Source organism: Pseudorca crassidens, chromosome 15 (genome assembly GCF_039906515.1).
Source record: "Pseudorca crassidens isolate mPseCra1 chromosome 15, mPseCra1.hap1, whole genome shotgun sequence".
Lineage (NCBI taxonomy): Eukaryota > Metazoa > Chordata > Mammalia > Artiodactyla > Delphinidae > Pseudorca > Pseudorca crassidens.
This window is the reverse complement of record NC_090310.1, coordinates 59415660-59429711: the sequence shown is the minus strand read 5'-3', so window position 1 is coordinate 59429711 and position 14052 is coordinate 59415660. Positions and strand designations below refer to the sequence as shown.

At 39.4% G+C, this 14052-nt stretch overlaps 1 protein-coding gene across 3 annotated transcripts in view; it reads left to right on the top strand.

The window, feature by feature from the left end:
* Positions 1-14052, top strand: part of ATRN (attractin) — a 175929-nt gene that overhangs the window by 91300 nt on the left and 70577 nt on the right. For all 3 annotated transcript variants that reach the window (XM_067707613.1, XM_067707611.1, XM_067707612.1), the window contains exons 17-20: positions 422-607; positions 1131-1364; positions 9309-9446; positions 12491-12584. In XM_067707613.1, coding sequence (XP_067563714.1) covers positions 422-607; positions 1131-1364; positions 9309-9446; positions 12491-12584 — 652 coding nt within the window. The remainder of the gene's footprint in view (positions 1-421; positions 608-1130; positions 1365-9308; positions 9447-12490; positions 12585-14052) is intronic.

Here is a 14052-nt window from a genome sequence, read left to right as displayed (position 1 = left end):
GCCATTTTGGATCCTGAGTGCTTTGGTGAATTTAATGAATGCTGTGGTTCTTTTTCCCCCAGAATATACAAAGATGCAATTTTGTATATTCAGGTGGGTTGTAAAACCCCTGAAGTTCATCCTGGGTCTCCTATATTATAAGGAGCTTTAGAACCTCTACTCATATGGAAAGATTAGCTTGTTCCCTCATGTCTGTCCTTAATGCTCTTGGAAAAGAAAAACTGTTTTTCCCCCAAGTATATAAATATACTTGACTAAATAGTACTTGATGACCTAAGACTTTCTATTTTCTTCTGCATTTAGTGTAACCCACTGAATTGATTTCATGACACACTAGTGGGGCACAACCCACATTGAAAAACCTTTGACCTTAGCTGACATAGTGGGAGCTCTAAGTGTCTCTCTTCGGTTTACTTCCCAGCGAACCACAGTGCCAAGCAGTGCCGGACACCGTGTGCCTTGCGGACGGCATGTGGGGAGTGTACCAGCGGCAGCTCCGAGTGCATGTGGTGCAGCAACATGAAGCAGTGCGTGGACTCCAATGCCTACGTGGCCTCCTTCCCTTTTGGCCAGTGTATGGAGTGGTATACCATGAGCAGCTGCCCCCGTGAGTGAAAAGTGAGCTCTAGGCAGTATGGGTGACAACTCCTGTGTGTAGGGCAGTGCTGTCAGCCTCTGAAAATTCTAGGGATGAGACCAGACTTGACCTCCTGCTCAGGACTGTCCAGAGACTGCCTGATGTGAACCTGCATACAGAACCAAGAACAATGACACAAGTAAACAACTGTAGGATGGATCACAGAGTACAGAAATAATTTGCCCAGCCTCAGTATTATATTGCTCAATCCATGTAATATCTCGACATCTTAATCTCCTAATTCATAAAGAAGTGATTTCCAGGAGATGATCTCTAAACATCCTGAGATTGAGAGAGGAGGGGAGGAGTCTCTATTATATGTTGGACAAGATATTGGGCTTTTTAAAGTTTTATTATGTCATTTAAACAATCACAATAGAATAAGAATTTTGACTCACAGAAGTTGAATAGTCTGTTAAAGAAAAAGGTAATTTAAATACAATGAATTTAAGACTACATATGATAGTGAATTGTAACGTATGTTTTTTTACAGCTGAAAATTGTTCAGGCTACTGTACCTGTAGTCACTGCTTGGAGCAACCAGGCTGTGGCTGGTGTACTGATCCCAGCAATACTGGCAAAGGGAAATGCACAGAGGGCTCCTATAAAGGACCAGTGAAAACGCCTTCTCAGGCCCCTACAGGAAATTCCTATCCACAGCCCCTTCTCAATTCCAGCATGTGTCTGGAGGACAGCAGATACAACTGGTCTTTCATTCATTGTCCAGGTAAGATGTCTTGTGTATCCAAAATCAAGTGTTTCACTACCTATTTACAAAGAATAAAGCCTTGAAAGCTACATTATTTATATGGATTTCTTTAAGAAAAAAATAACAGATAGTTTAGGAAACTATTTGTTTCATGTGAAAAATATTTTTAATGTCAATTAATGAAAATACTAAGGACTTTAAGTGAGTTGTCTTGCTAACTTTCATTACAAAAGTATTGAAATGAGTTCATTGTAAAAAATCGACTATTACAGATGTAGGTAAAATAAAAACTAGAATTCCTCTTCTCGTCTCTAGAAGGAAAAACTTTTAACAGTATAATATAGATACCTCTAGATGTATAGTTTTTAAAATAAAAATACTATGCTGTACACTATGCATATGATATATTGTTCTACAGTTTGCTTTTTACTTAAAAATACATTGTGGCAATTGTAGGGAAAAATTAAAAATAAAATCTACTGCCAACCCAGAAATTCCTCTCCACAGATGTAGAAAAGAAAGAAACAGTTTTATTATTGAATAAGCATTAAACCAGGTTGTGGCCCACATCGCAGCAATCCACTAATGAGATTGCAAAAACAGAGGGAAATTCTACCCTTTTAAATATCCCAGCGTATATAATCCATTATATACATGTTCTCAAAATGAAGATAACTTGTCTTCGTGTGAGGATTTGACAGCACTATTTGCTCTACATTCTTTCACAGTTCATTCTGAATTTACCTGGTAATTGGGGAGGCCACCTAGGTTAGTTAATTGCCTTTACCCAAAGGAGAAAACAAACTTGTATCTTTAAGGCAAGCAGGTGGTTACAATTTGGACCCATTCCCACAGCAAGGGGAGGGGGGCTGGCTCCCTTGATGTGTACATTTCAAAGAGATGGCTTTTAAGCACTTAAGAAAAACATCTCTGCTTTGTAGTGCTGACTAGAGGCTTATTTAGGTTTAAAAATTTTCATACATATACATATCAAAGGAACAGGAAGGGTTTTTTAATACAGGTTTTCTTATTGAAATGCTCTAAGAAAAGGGAGAAGGAAAACCATCTCTTTCCCTTTGACATGAAGAAAAAAGGAAAAATTCAGCCTGCCTGCCTGCCTCCCTCTCTCCCTCCTCCCCTCTCTTTGCCCTCTTCTCCCCTCCCCACTCCTTTTCTCTCTCCTTTCCCTTCACCTTCTCCTTCCTTCCTATCCTTTCCAATGGTTGATGCCAGAAGGAACAGACCTTGAGTTGACCTAAACCTTGATCCTAGACCTGCTATGGTAGCTGTCCTGAGAAACCAACCCTGAAAAATTGACCTTTGATTCAAACTTTCAGTAAATCTCAGGAATGTACTGATGGGCCTCCAGAGCAGTTGGGAGATGCTAGGCAGGTGCAAAGACTCCCAAGAGATGAGTGGATAAGAATATCTCCAAGAACCTGCCAGACATTGCCCCTGAGCACTGGGTTCTTTGTGAGGACTTGTATAAGGGAAAGACCACTGTAAACAAAGATAAAGGGCCACAGGCAGACTGGAAGAAAATATCTGCAGGGTATATAACAAATGATTATCATCCAGAGTATGTAAACCTCTACCCTCCAGAAAAATAAAGCTGAATGTCGACCCAACAGAAAAAGTGGGCAAAGTGAAACTGCTAGGTGTCTTTTCCCCCGGGGGTTGGGGGTGAGCACCATGGCGCTCCAAGGAGCTCCAGTCCTTTATGTCTCAGCACAGAAAGAATTCATCTAGGTGCTAAGTGATAGATAAGAGGGATTTATTAAAATAGGACACTTGTGAGGCTTACAAGTGAGCTGGCAAGAGGGTGCCACACTCCGAGAACTTAGTGGGCTACAGATTTATAATCAAAGGAAAAATGGGGTGGGGGAAAAGACCACCTTCTTCCTCTTTCTTGAGTAGACATCAGGCTTCCATCATAAGCTCCTCCTCCAGGTTGGGCAGGGGAGTTTTCTTGTCCCTACATGGTCAAGCCAGGACTGTCATGACATTATAGAAAAATTATTTTAGGTTTCAGTACAATAAGGGTCTTTCACTTTGAATGTCACCCTTCCATAAATTATTGTTTTTTATGTGTGCAGAGAGCATGTCTTAGGGGTCATTAACTTACGAGCTTACTGGGCAGGATGTGGGTCTCATGCCACCATTGTTTTATTGTTTTGGGGTGTGTCTCATGCTTCTGTTGCATGGTTTTGTTGCTAAGCAGGCCTGCTTAGTTTTATGGTTAAGCAAACCTGCTTTCTTGAGTGATCATTAACTTACAGGGGTCTCTCATATTTTTTTCCACTTACAGTCCCCTAGTGGGATTAACTATTTAATCACCTACTTTCTCCCTTTATCCTGTTCCTATCAAAAGTATATAAAGTCATTCTCAGAAAAGGAAGTAGAGCAGGAAAATGCAAAATAAAATGAGAAACCAGCTTTTTATCTACAGAACTGGATTAAATTCTCTTTGTTCCTTTTTTCCTAAGATTTTGGAGGATCTACAGTTGTATTTCTAATCTACTAGTGGTTTGATTAATGAAATAGTTAAATTTGTGCTTTTCCACTAATATCAAGAATATATCAGGTAAAATGAAAATACACAGGATATAGGAAAATATTTACAAATTATATGTCTGATAAGAAGCTAATGTCCAGAATACATAAAGAACTCTTTAAACTCAAATAAGCACATGAAAATATGCTCAACATCATTTAGGAAACTGGAATCCTCATAAATTGTTGGTAGGAATGTAAAATTCTGTAGCCACTTTGGAAAACAATTTGGCAGTTCCTCAAAAAGTTAAACATAGATCCATCATATAGCCCAGTATATACCCAAGAGAATTGAAAATATATGTCCACACAAAAACTTGTACTGAGGGGCTTCCCTGGGTGTGCAGTGGTTGAGAATCCACCTGCCAATGCAGGGGACACGGGTTCAAGCCCTGGTCCGGGAAGATCCCACATGCCGCAGCACAACTAAACCGGTGCACCACAACTGCTGAGTCTGCGCTTTAGAGCCCGCAAGCCACAACTACTGAAGCCCGTGCACCTAGAGCCCGTGCTCCTCAACAAGAGAAGCCACTGCAGTGAGAAGCCTGCTCACCGCAAGAAAGAGTAGCCCCCACTCGCCGCAACTAGAGAAGAGCCCACGCGCAGCAACAAAGACCCAACACAGCCAAAAATAAAAATAAATTAATTAATTAATTAAAAAAAAACTTGTATGGAGTGCTCATAGAAGTATTATTCATAATAGACAAAAGTGGCAACAACCCAGATGTCTGTCAGCCAGCGAGTGGATAAACAAAATGTGGTACATTCATACAATGGAATACTATTTGGCAATAAAAAGGAATATAAAGTACTGATATATTCTACAACATGAATGAACCTCGAAAATATGCTGTGCAAAAGCAGTCAGATACAAAGGCTATATATTATATGATATCACTTATATGGAATGTCCAAAAAAGGGCAAATAAATAGAGACAAAAAGTAGATTAGTGGTTGCCTAGGGCCAGGGAAAGAAATGGGGAATAATGGGCACAAAGTTTTCCAAAGTAGCTGTACCATTTTTCATTCTCATTAGCAGTATAGAAAGGTTCAGATTTCTCCACATCCTTATCAATACATGTGTCTGTTTGATTGTTGCTGTTCTAGTATATGAGAAATGGTATCTCACTGTGGTTTTGACTTGCATTTCCCTAATGACTAATGAAGTTGAGCATCCTATTGACCATTTATATGTGTTTGGAGAACTGTCTATTCAAATTCTTTGCCCAGTTTTAAATTACATTATCTTTTTTACTGTTGACGTATTAGAGTTCTTTATGAATCTAGATACAAGTCCCTTATTGGTTATACAGTTTGCAAATATTTTCTCCCATTCCATGGGTTTCTTTTTACTTTCTTTTTTTTTTTTTTGTGGGGGGGGTGGGTGCAGTACACGGGCCTCTCACTGTTGTGGCCTCTCCCGTTGCGGAGCACAGGCTCCGGATGCCCAGGCTCAGCGGCCATGGCTCACGGACCTAGCCGCTCCGCGGCATGTGGGATCTTCCCGGACCAGGGCACGAACCCATGTCCCCTGCATCAGCAGGTGGACTCTCAACCACTGTGCCACCAGGGAAGCCCTCTTTTTACTTTCTTTTTTTTTTTTTTTTAACATCTTTATTGGGGTATAATTGCTTTACATACTTTCTTGATGGTATCTTTTGAAATACAAAAGATTTCGTTTATCCCATGTGCTTTTGGTATTGTATCTAAGAAGTCAGTGCCTAACTAACCCAAAAATCACAATTACTCCTGTGTTTTCTCTTTAAGGTTACATAGGTTTATCTCTTTGTATTTAGTTCCATAATTCATTTTGAGTTAATTTTTGTGTATGGTGTGAGGTAGGGGTCCAAATTTATCTTTTTGCATGTAGTTAATCAGTTGTCCCTGTACCATTTGTTGAAAAGACTATTTTTTTACTATTGAATTTTGGGAGCACATTTGTTGAAAATCAGTTGAATGTAAGAACTTATTTCTGGACTCTCATTTCTATTGCATTGACCTATATGTCTGTCCTTATGCTGATATCACACTCTTGATTTCTGTAGCTTTGTAGTAAGTTTTGAAATTGGGAAGTCTGAGTCCTCCAACTTTGTTCTTGTTTTCCTAGATTGTTATGGCTGTTCTGGGTTCTTTGAATTTCCATATGAATTTTAGGATGAACTTGTCAGTTTCAGTAACATCAACAGAAAGCCAGCTGACATCTGATAGAGATTGCATTGAATCTGTAGACCAACTGGGGGTATATTACCATCTTAACAATATTAATTAAGCCTTTTAGTTTATGAACCTGGAATGTCTTTCATTTCTTTAGTTTTTTATTTTCTTTCAGCAGTGTTTTATAAAGTTTTCAATGTATATATCTTATGCTTATTTTGTTAAATTTACTATACAAAGTATTTTATTCTTCTTCATGGTATTGTGAATGGAATTATCTTAATTTAGTTTTCTGATCATTGTTAATATGTAGAAATACAATATGTTAATCTTGTATTGTGCAACCTTGCTAAACTCATTATTTCTACTAGTTTTTTAGTGGATTAGGGTTTTCTATATACAAGGTTGTGTTGTTTACTAAGAAAGACAGTTTTACTGTCTTTCCTATCTGGATACCTTTTTAAAAAAAAATTTTGGGGGTGCTAATTGGCCTGGCTAGAAATTCCAGTACAATGTTGAATAAAAGTGGTGAGAGTGGACATCATTCTCTTGTTCCTGATCTTAGAGGGAAAGAATTCAGTCTTTTTCCATTATGTATGATGTTGGCCTTAGTTTTTTCGTACTTGTCCTTTATCAGGTTGAGAAATTTTACTTCTATTCCTAGATTTTTGAGGGCTTTTGTCATGATTGGGTGCTGGATTTTGTCAAATGCATTTTCTGTATCACAATGGTGATGTGGTTTTGTTCTTTAGTTTATTAATATTACGTTATACTAATTGATTTAAGGATATCAAACCAGTCATTCATTCCTGGGATAAAGCCCATTTGCTTATGATGCATAATCCTTTTTACTGTGTTGCTGGATTTAGTTTGCTAGGTGGGTATTTTGTGTCTATTTTCATGAGAGATATAGGTCTGTTCTATAATTTTCTTCTTGTTATGACTGTCTGGCTTTGGTACCAGGGTAGTACTGGCTTCAGAGTGAGTAGGGAAGTGTTCCCTCCTCTTGTATTTACTGTGAAAGAGTTTGCAAAAGGATTGGTATTAATTCTTCTTTAAGTACTGGTAGAATTCACCAGTGAAGCCATCTGGGCTTGGATTTTTCTTTGTGGGAAGATTTTTGATTATTCATTCAATCTCTTAGTATAGGTAAGTAAAGTATAATACAGGCAGCTTTTCTATTTCTGCTTGAGTCAGTTTAGGTAACCTGTATTTTATAGGAATTTTTCTATTTCATCTAAGTGATCAAATTTGTTGGCATACAGCTGTTCCTGTTATTTTCTGGCAAGTAGCTTTTTGGCTATATGTGTTCTCCTGTTTTATCTATTGAAGGGTTTTTGTTTTGCATCTGATTTTGTTTCATCCTTTTCATTTTGCAAGGTCTCTAAATATTGTGAAGGTTTGTTCCAGAGCTTGCTTTCTTATTTTATGAATGCAGTGATCTCTGAAACCTCCTTGAATTTGCTAAAATTAGTATTTTTCATTCTCTTAAGTTTCTTGCATTAATCCTTCCTTCAGAGTTAGTCGTTCCGTGTGTTTATCTAGGTGGTGCTTTTAGGTTGATGATTTTCTCATACTAGTGATTCCTCAAGGTTGATTTGTATTTATAACTGAATGTCTAGGCTTATGCGTACTGGGTGTCGTGAAGGTGTGGTGTGATATCCTAAGGGAGAGGCTGACTAGCTAGTACCAGGGCTCTCCAGCTCTGGTCTGCTCTGGCTGTTGTTGAATGGTCTGCATTCCTTACACAGTGGAGGAAGGAAGGAGCAACGGACCAGGTGTGTGGATGCATTTGGCATGTTCATGGTTGTGCCGTGTGCCTCCCCACTTCGGGCGTTCTGGCTAGAAATTCAGTGCTTCAGAACTATCTCTCAGTACTTCTCATAGCGCCTTTTCATCTTATCCCTAACCCTTGTTTTTACGTTTCTTCTGTAATTTCAGTGAGATCTTGAAGGGGAAGAGAGAGAGAAGCATTTGTTCAATCTTTTTATCTTGAACCAGAATACAGATATTTTGGTAAATGATTTTAGGTATTACATTTTTTGTGTGTTGGGCTTTGCCCTTTTGCTATGTGCACAGTTGCTCATCTTCACAGGAAAAACATGTATAGTCCCCAGATCTTAAGCAATTTTGGTGGAATATTTGATGTAGTCATTTTTAAGTTCTTCAGTTGCAGTCTATTTAAAACAACTCAAATACCTACAGGGATGGGGTAGAAAGCAGGTGGGTAAACAGAACAGGTGCAAGGCCATGGAAAGTTGTCAAGGTGGAGACTGTATGACATTGACCAACCAAGACAGATCTGTAAAAGAGCAGATCTTAAATGTTTCACCACAAAAAAGAAATGGTAATTATGTGACATGATGCAGGTGTTAGCTATAGCTATGGTGGTCATCATTTTGCAGTAAGTGTATCAAATCAACACATTGTATACTTTAAATGTGCACTTTAGATTTACACAATGTTATATGTCAGTTATGTCTCAATAGAGCTAAGGAGAAAAAAAGACAGGTCTGCTTACAGGTTGTGCACTACATGAGTGGCCCCACCTGAAGTATGCAGTGCACAACTGTCCTGAGCAGCCCTGAGAGGTCCAGGCCTCATATGCCTTTCTAGTTGTAAACTCCTGTATGCATCAGGAATCAGTAATTCCACTTATAGAAATGTTTACATATAAACATGGTTATTTTTCTAAAAATGAAAAATTGAAAGCAAACTAAATATCAAAATGTAATGGTTAAGTGACTGTTTGGCTTCATAGAAATCATTCTGCCATTTAAAGTTTTGTTTATGATAGGTAAAATAATGTGGTAAAATAATTGTGATCTACATTTTAAAAAATCAAAATTGAATATTAATATGAACACAACTGTGTAAAACTGTATAGAAAAAAATATTGGAAGGAAGGATCCAAATGTGGACAGTGATCTCTGGGTGGTGAAATTGTATATGATTTTTTTTCCCTTTCCTTGTATTTTTCAAATTTACTATCATGAGCATATATTATTTTTACAATTAATAACAACAAAAACTTTTTTTTTAATGGCTCTGGACTTTCACCTTGCTTGGTATATTTCTGATTTTCCTGAATTAGCTCTTTTTTGATGTTTTGATCTTATTTCTCAAACTAGTTTTTAGTAGTTTTGATGATTATTTAGAAGCAATAAGGAACTTAGATAGTTGCAAATAAATCTTGTGGAATGTACTCCACCCAGCTCTACCATAGGAAAAGCCCCTTAAAATTCTTTCTTTCAGCTTGCCAGTGCAATGGCCACAGCAAATGCATTAATCAGAGTATCTGTGAGAAGTGTGAAAACCTGACCACGGGCAAGCATTGTGAGACCTGCATATCTGGCTTCTATGGTGATCCGACCAATGGGGGAAAATGTCAACGTAAGTCAAATTTTTCAGGGTTACTGATTGCAAACCAGGTGGCACATAATGCATCTGTTTGACTTGTATATCTTGGAGGAAAAAAGCCACTTGGTTTCAGATATTGCATTTCTTAAGTTATACTTGTCAGGAGCTCAGCTGAGTTGGGGGAGAGAGAGCAGAGCTGCCTGGTGTCAGAGTAGCCATTAAAGCAACTAGTCAAAAATGAAGGACTTCCCTGGTGGTCCAGTGGTTAAGATTGCACGCTCAATGCAGGGGGCCCGGGTTTGATCCTTGGTTAAGGAACTAGATCCCACATGCCGCAACATGAGCCTGCATGCCACAACTAAAGATCCCCTGTGAGGCAACGAAAATCCTGCATGCCACAACTAAGACCCAGCGCAGCCAAATAAATAAATATTAAAAAGAAAAAAATGAGGAAGTTAAGCCTTTAATCACTTACTCTGATGGTATAAGCAAGAGGCTTACACTGGAGAAAGCACTGACTCCCCTTGTTCCACTATCCCTCCTGGAATGGTGCTCTGGTTGAGCGTCAAGTGGATCAGCATAGGCTTCAGGGAAAACTTGTTGTTAAGGGAGCCCTGAACCAAAAGGCCCAGCAAAAGGCCTTTTATGGCCCCTGGGGTCGGGAGGGAGGGTGAAGGGGAAGGACTAAGAGTGGAAAAGTACCTGGGACTGAGTGGGTAAAGCCTCTTTGAGGTTCCCCTCCTCCTCCATATGGAAACTCAGCAGAGGTGACTGAAGAAGACCTCTGCCCAAGGCTTCAGATAAAGAGACCTAGGAATGAAGATTCCTGAGCTAGGAATGCAAATATGTGAAAGAGAGTGGCTGGCCAGGTGACCTGAGACCTTGACTCAGCCCCCCTCAGAGACTTCCACCCAGGCTGGTGTGGGGAGGGCAGTTTTCCTGGTATGGCCCACCAGGGAAAGCCTTTGTCATTGTCTATGGTTCGGCCTCAAAAATCACATGTAGGTTTTTAACCAGGAGCTGGACTCCTCAATACTTCTACTATTTTTAAAGATTTAAGTAGTCCCATGTTTCCCCATACATGTCAAATAGATTCCTGTAAGTAGTAGGACACTTTATTGTTAGTACACAAATTATATTTTTTAAAATGACAAGTGATACCAATAAACTACTTTTTGGTTTGTTCTAGTTTATAGTGGAAAGACCCATCAGGTCTGAGTAGGAAAATAAATAAGAAAGGAAAATCTCTACCTACTCGTCACATCCCACCTCCAAACTCCTTAGCATGGTTCTTGAGAATCTGACCCCAGAGCATCCAGAAGAGAGTTAGTGTCCTAGTGGAACCTCTCTGGGGTTTAGTTCCTTCATCTGTAAAATGGGGATAGTAGGGTGGTTGTTGAAATGAAAGCAGTCAGCAGGACATAACAGGTAGATGTGAGCAATTATTATTACTCTTCTGATGTCCTTTCTTACCACTCTTAAGTAAAATTTCTTGCTCAGATTAAAAGGTATTAAGTAAAACTTTTTTCACTCTTTGTGAATAGATTTCATCCATTAGACAGAAATCAGAGTACCTGACATTATTGAGTGGTGAGTATATACAAGGCATTGTGCTGGTAGCTACCTGAGACAGTGCTGCTTTTATTATCCCCAGGATCAAGTAGCCTGCCCAGGGTCTCACTGAGATTTGGCCATGCTGAGAACCATATCCAGGATGTGTGACTTTAGCTGTTGGGCCTGGTTGTGCCACTGTGAGGGTACCATCGTCCCCATATCTTCAGCTCTCATCTTAGAAAAATTACATTCTCCTCTGTGGCATCTGTGGGGCCCGAGTACAGTTGTTCAGAACTCAGAGGTAGCTTTATTTTTCAGAGTCGCAATCCATAATAGAAAGCATGATTTAAAAATACTGTGAGTGACACCAAGTCTTTAATGTTTTCTTCTTAGAATTGTATAGTCCTTAAGCTATGGATAACAGCGATGATTTTTTGAATGCTTACTGTGTTTTATTCATGTGTTATCTCATTTAATCCTCCCCAAAACCCTACAGGATAGGCACTGTTATTATCCCTGTCACATGGATGAGGAGGCTGACTTAGAAAGGGAGCTAAGTGGAGGGACCTGAATTCAAACTCAGGCAAACTGAACTTTAGGCCTTTGCTTTTGTTAACACACTGCACCTCTCTCCATCCTCAGTAGAGCCCAGAGTTGAACGCTAGTGTTTCTTACTCCAGCATAAATTTTCTTCCCCACTGCACTATTCTATTCATAGGTTTCTTTGGATTTTTTTTCTCCACCGGATTTCTTTTAAAAGTACACCTATCTCCAGCCTAATACTTTTAATTTATTCACAGAAAAACAGTTTGTAGAGTGAAAAGGTATTGAGCAAAAGGATTCATTTATTTCACCTGGAGTATAAAGTTTGTCATAGCTCACACCTATGTGTTGGATGAAAGAAGGTGGAGATGTGTTGGTGGCTAGATGAGGGAGATGAAAAGAGTCATTTGCTGTTAAGGAAGAAGAAGGCAGACAAGGGTGTGAATCCTAGAGGGCCGCTGAAACACTGACCTGCCATTGGAATCCTGCCTCAGAAGCGTGGCCATTGTGGAGAAGTCTCCTCAGCTAAGGCAGAGCTTAGCCAGACCAACCCTCCCCCCAGAGGGCAGTCATCACTCAGAGGTCTCTGAGGACGGGGACTTAGTCTGTGTGCCATACTGGAGATGCTTCAGAAATGTTTATTGAGTGAATGAGAGAATGGTGATAGTGAAAAACAGAGCCTATTGCAAAGATGTTTGCAAAGTCTATTGCAGAGGGATGACCTCATTGGCAGCAGACACTGACATTTCTCTTTCCTCCTGGCCTGTGACTTTGGCTTCTTTACTGTTGCCTTGACATTATTTGAGATAAATCACTAGCTAAAAAACAAGAATTGTACCCCTTAAATGAATGCATTTATTTTACCTGCCTTTCCTGTTGAATCCAGTTGAGATAATGTTATTTGTTTTAGGGAAAGTCTCTAATAGTGGTAATCTTTTAAGCCAGTTGTGACCACCTGCTTTCCTTTTCCTTCTCCCCAGCATGCAAGTGCAATGGGCACGCGTCGCTGTGCAATACCAACACGGGCAAGTGCTTCTGCACCACCAAGGGTGTCAAGGGCGACGAGTGCCAGCTGTGAGTACCACACTCCCGGGACTCCTGCCACAGGCCACACCTCATCAGGGAGGGCCGAGGGGCTGTGAAACTGCCTGAACCCCAAGAGCCACCCTTTTTTCTCTGGGCCTTGTTGCCGTGGGCTCTGAGGGATCCCCAAGTTGACTGATTTGAAATTTTGCCCTTTCTACTTCAGATAGGTGTAATTTAGTCACCCTTCGTACTGGGAAGTTTGTCAGTTTAGCAGTAATTCCTTAATGGCTCTTTAAATCACAATTTTATGTTTGAGTGACACTGACAGTTCCTTGCTTGCTGACTTGGATTAGTCTTTTAACTTCAGTAACGACTTGATTTTTGTCATGTCAGGAGATTTTCCTAAAAGATAGAGTTAGAAGAGCTGGTATTCCAGGACAGTATTTTATTTGGCATTTTGGTTGTCTAATAGTAGAGAGGTCATCTTGCCTTTAACACACCCTCCCTGTTCTAGCATTTTCCTTGGTGAAGTATGTCAAACATGTTTCGGGGAAGAGTTTGGAGTTCCCATCCATGAGGATGCAAACAGCATCAGGCAGATGTGGGGATTCAGCCCTGGCTGTGCCTCCACTGAGTAGGGTGCTGTTGAGGCAAATCACTTAAAATGAGGTGTTAAGCCTCATTTTCCCCATCTATCAATAGTGAGGCTAGTGGTAATTGTTTTTAGTGTCCTGGTGAGTTGAAACAAGAGAGATTATTCCCCAGTTTCTCTCTCCCTCACCAGAAAACCTCATAAAATAAGCTCTAAATTTAATTTTTAAATCTAGGTTCCTTTAAATAGAAAAATGTAATAGAGCAAAATTAATCACCCCTGCCTTCAGTTAATGGTATACAACAAAGAAATGAAGTGTAGGTCTAGTGAAAGACTTTCTCTTTAGGAAATTTTAAATATAAACAAGTGCTGATAATCACTCTAGATAAAAAGACACAACATCCTTGTATTATTTATCTGGCAAAAGTACTTGACCCAAACTTTCCCCTCCTTTCCTCACAGTTCATAGCTATTGTGCCTGCCTGAATCACTTTGTAAAGTGGGAGCCTGGGTTTTACTGATGTTCATAGATGATATTTATGAGGAAATTAATAATTCTTTTTTACTAGAACTTATTTTTTTCTCCAGACTGATGAACCATGTCCAAGGGTTGTTTTTGGTTTTTTATTTTTTAAGTGATTCTTGGTTTTTAGCCTTCTCTCACTTGTATTTAAAGAACAGGTTCAATTTATCCAGGAAAAGTGAAAAATGAATATATGAAAAATGTTTTTTTTTTTTTCAGTAACAGCTCTGATTTTATTGCAGTAATAAAAACAGACAGCTAGATGGCCCTAGGAGAAAAACACATGTAAGATAGCTGTCCTTCCACTTAGCCACCATTTACATCTTTTGGCATAATCTCTTCTAAACAGTTTGCCTTTGCCACAGTCTCATCCACACCCACACATTCCAAAATGGATAAAA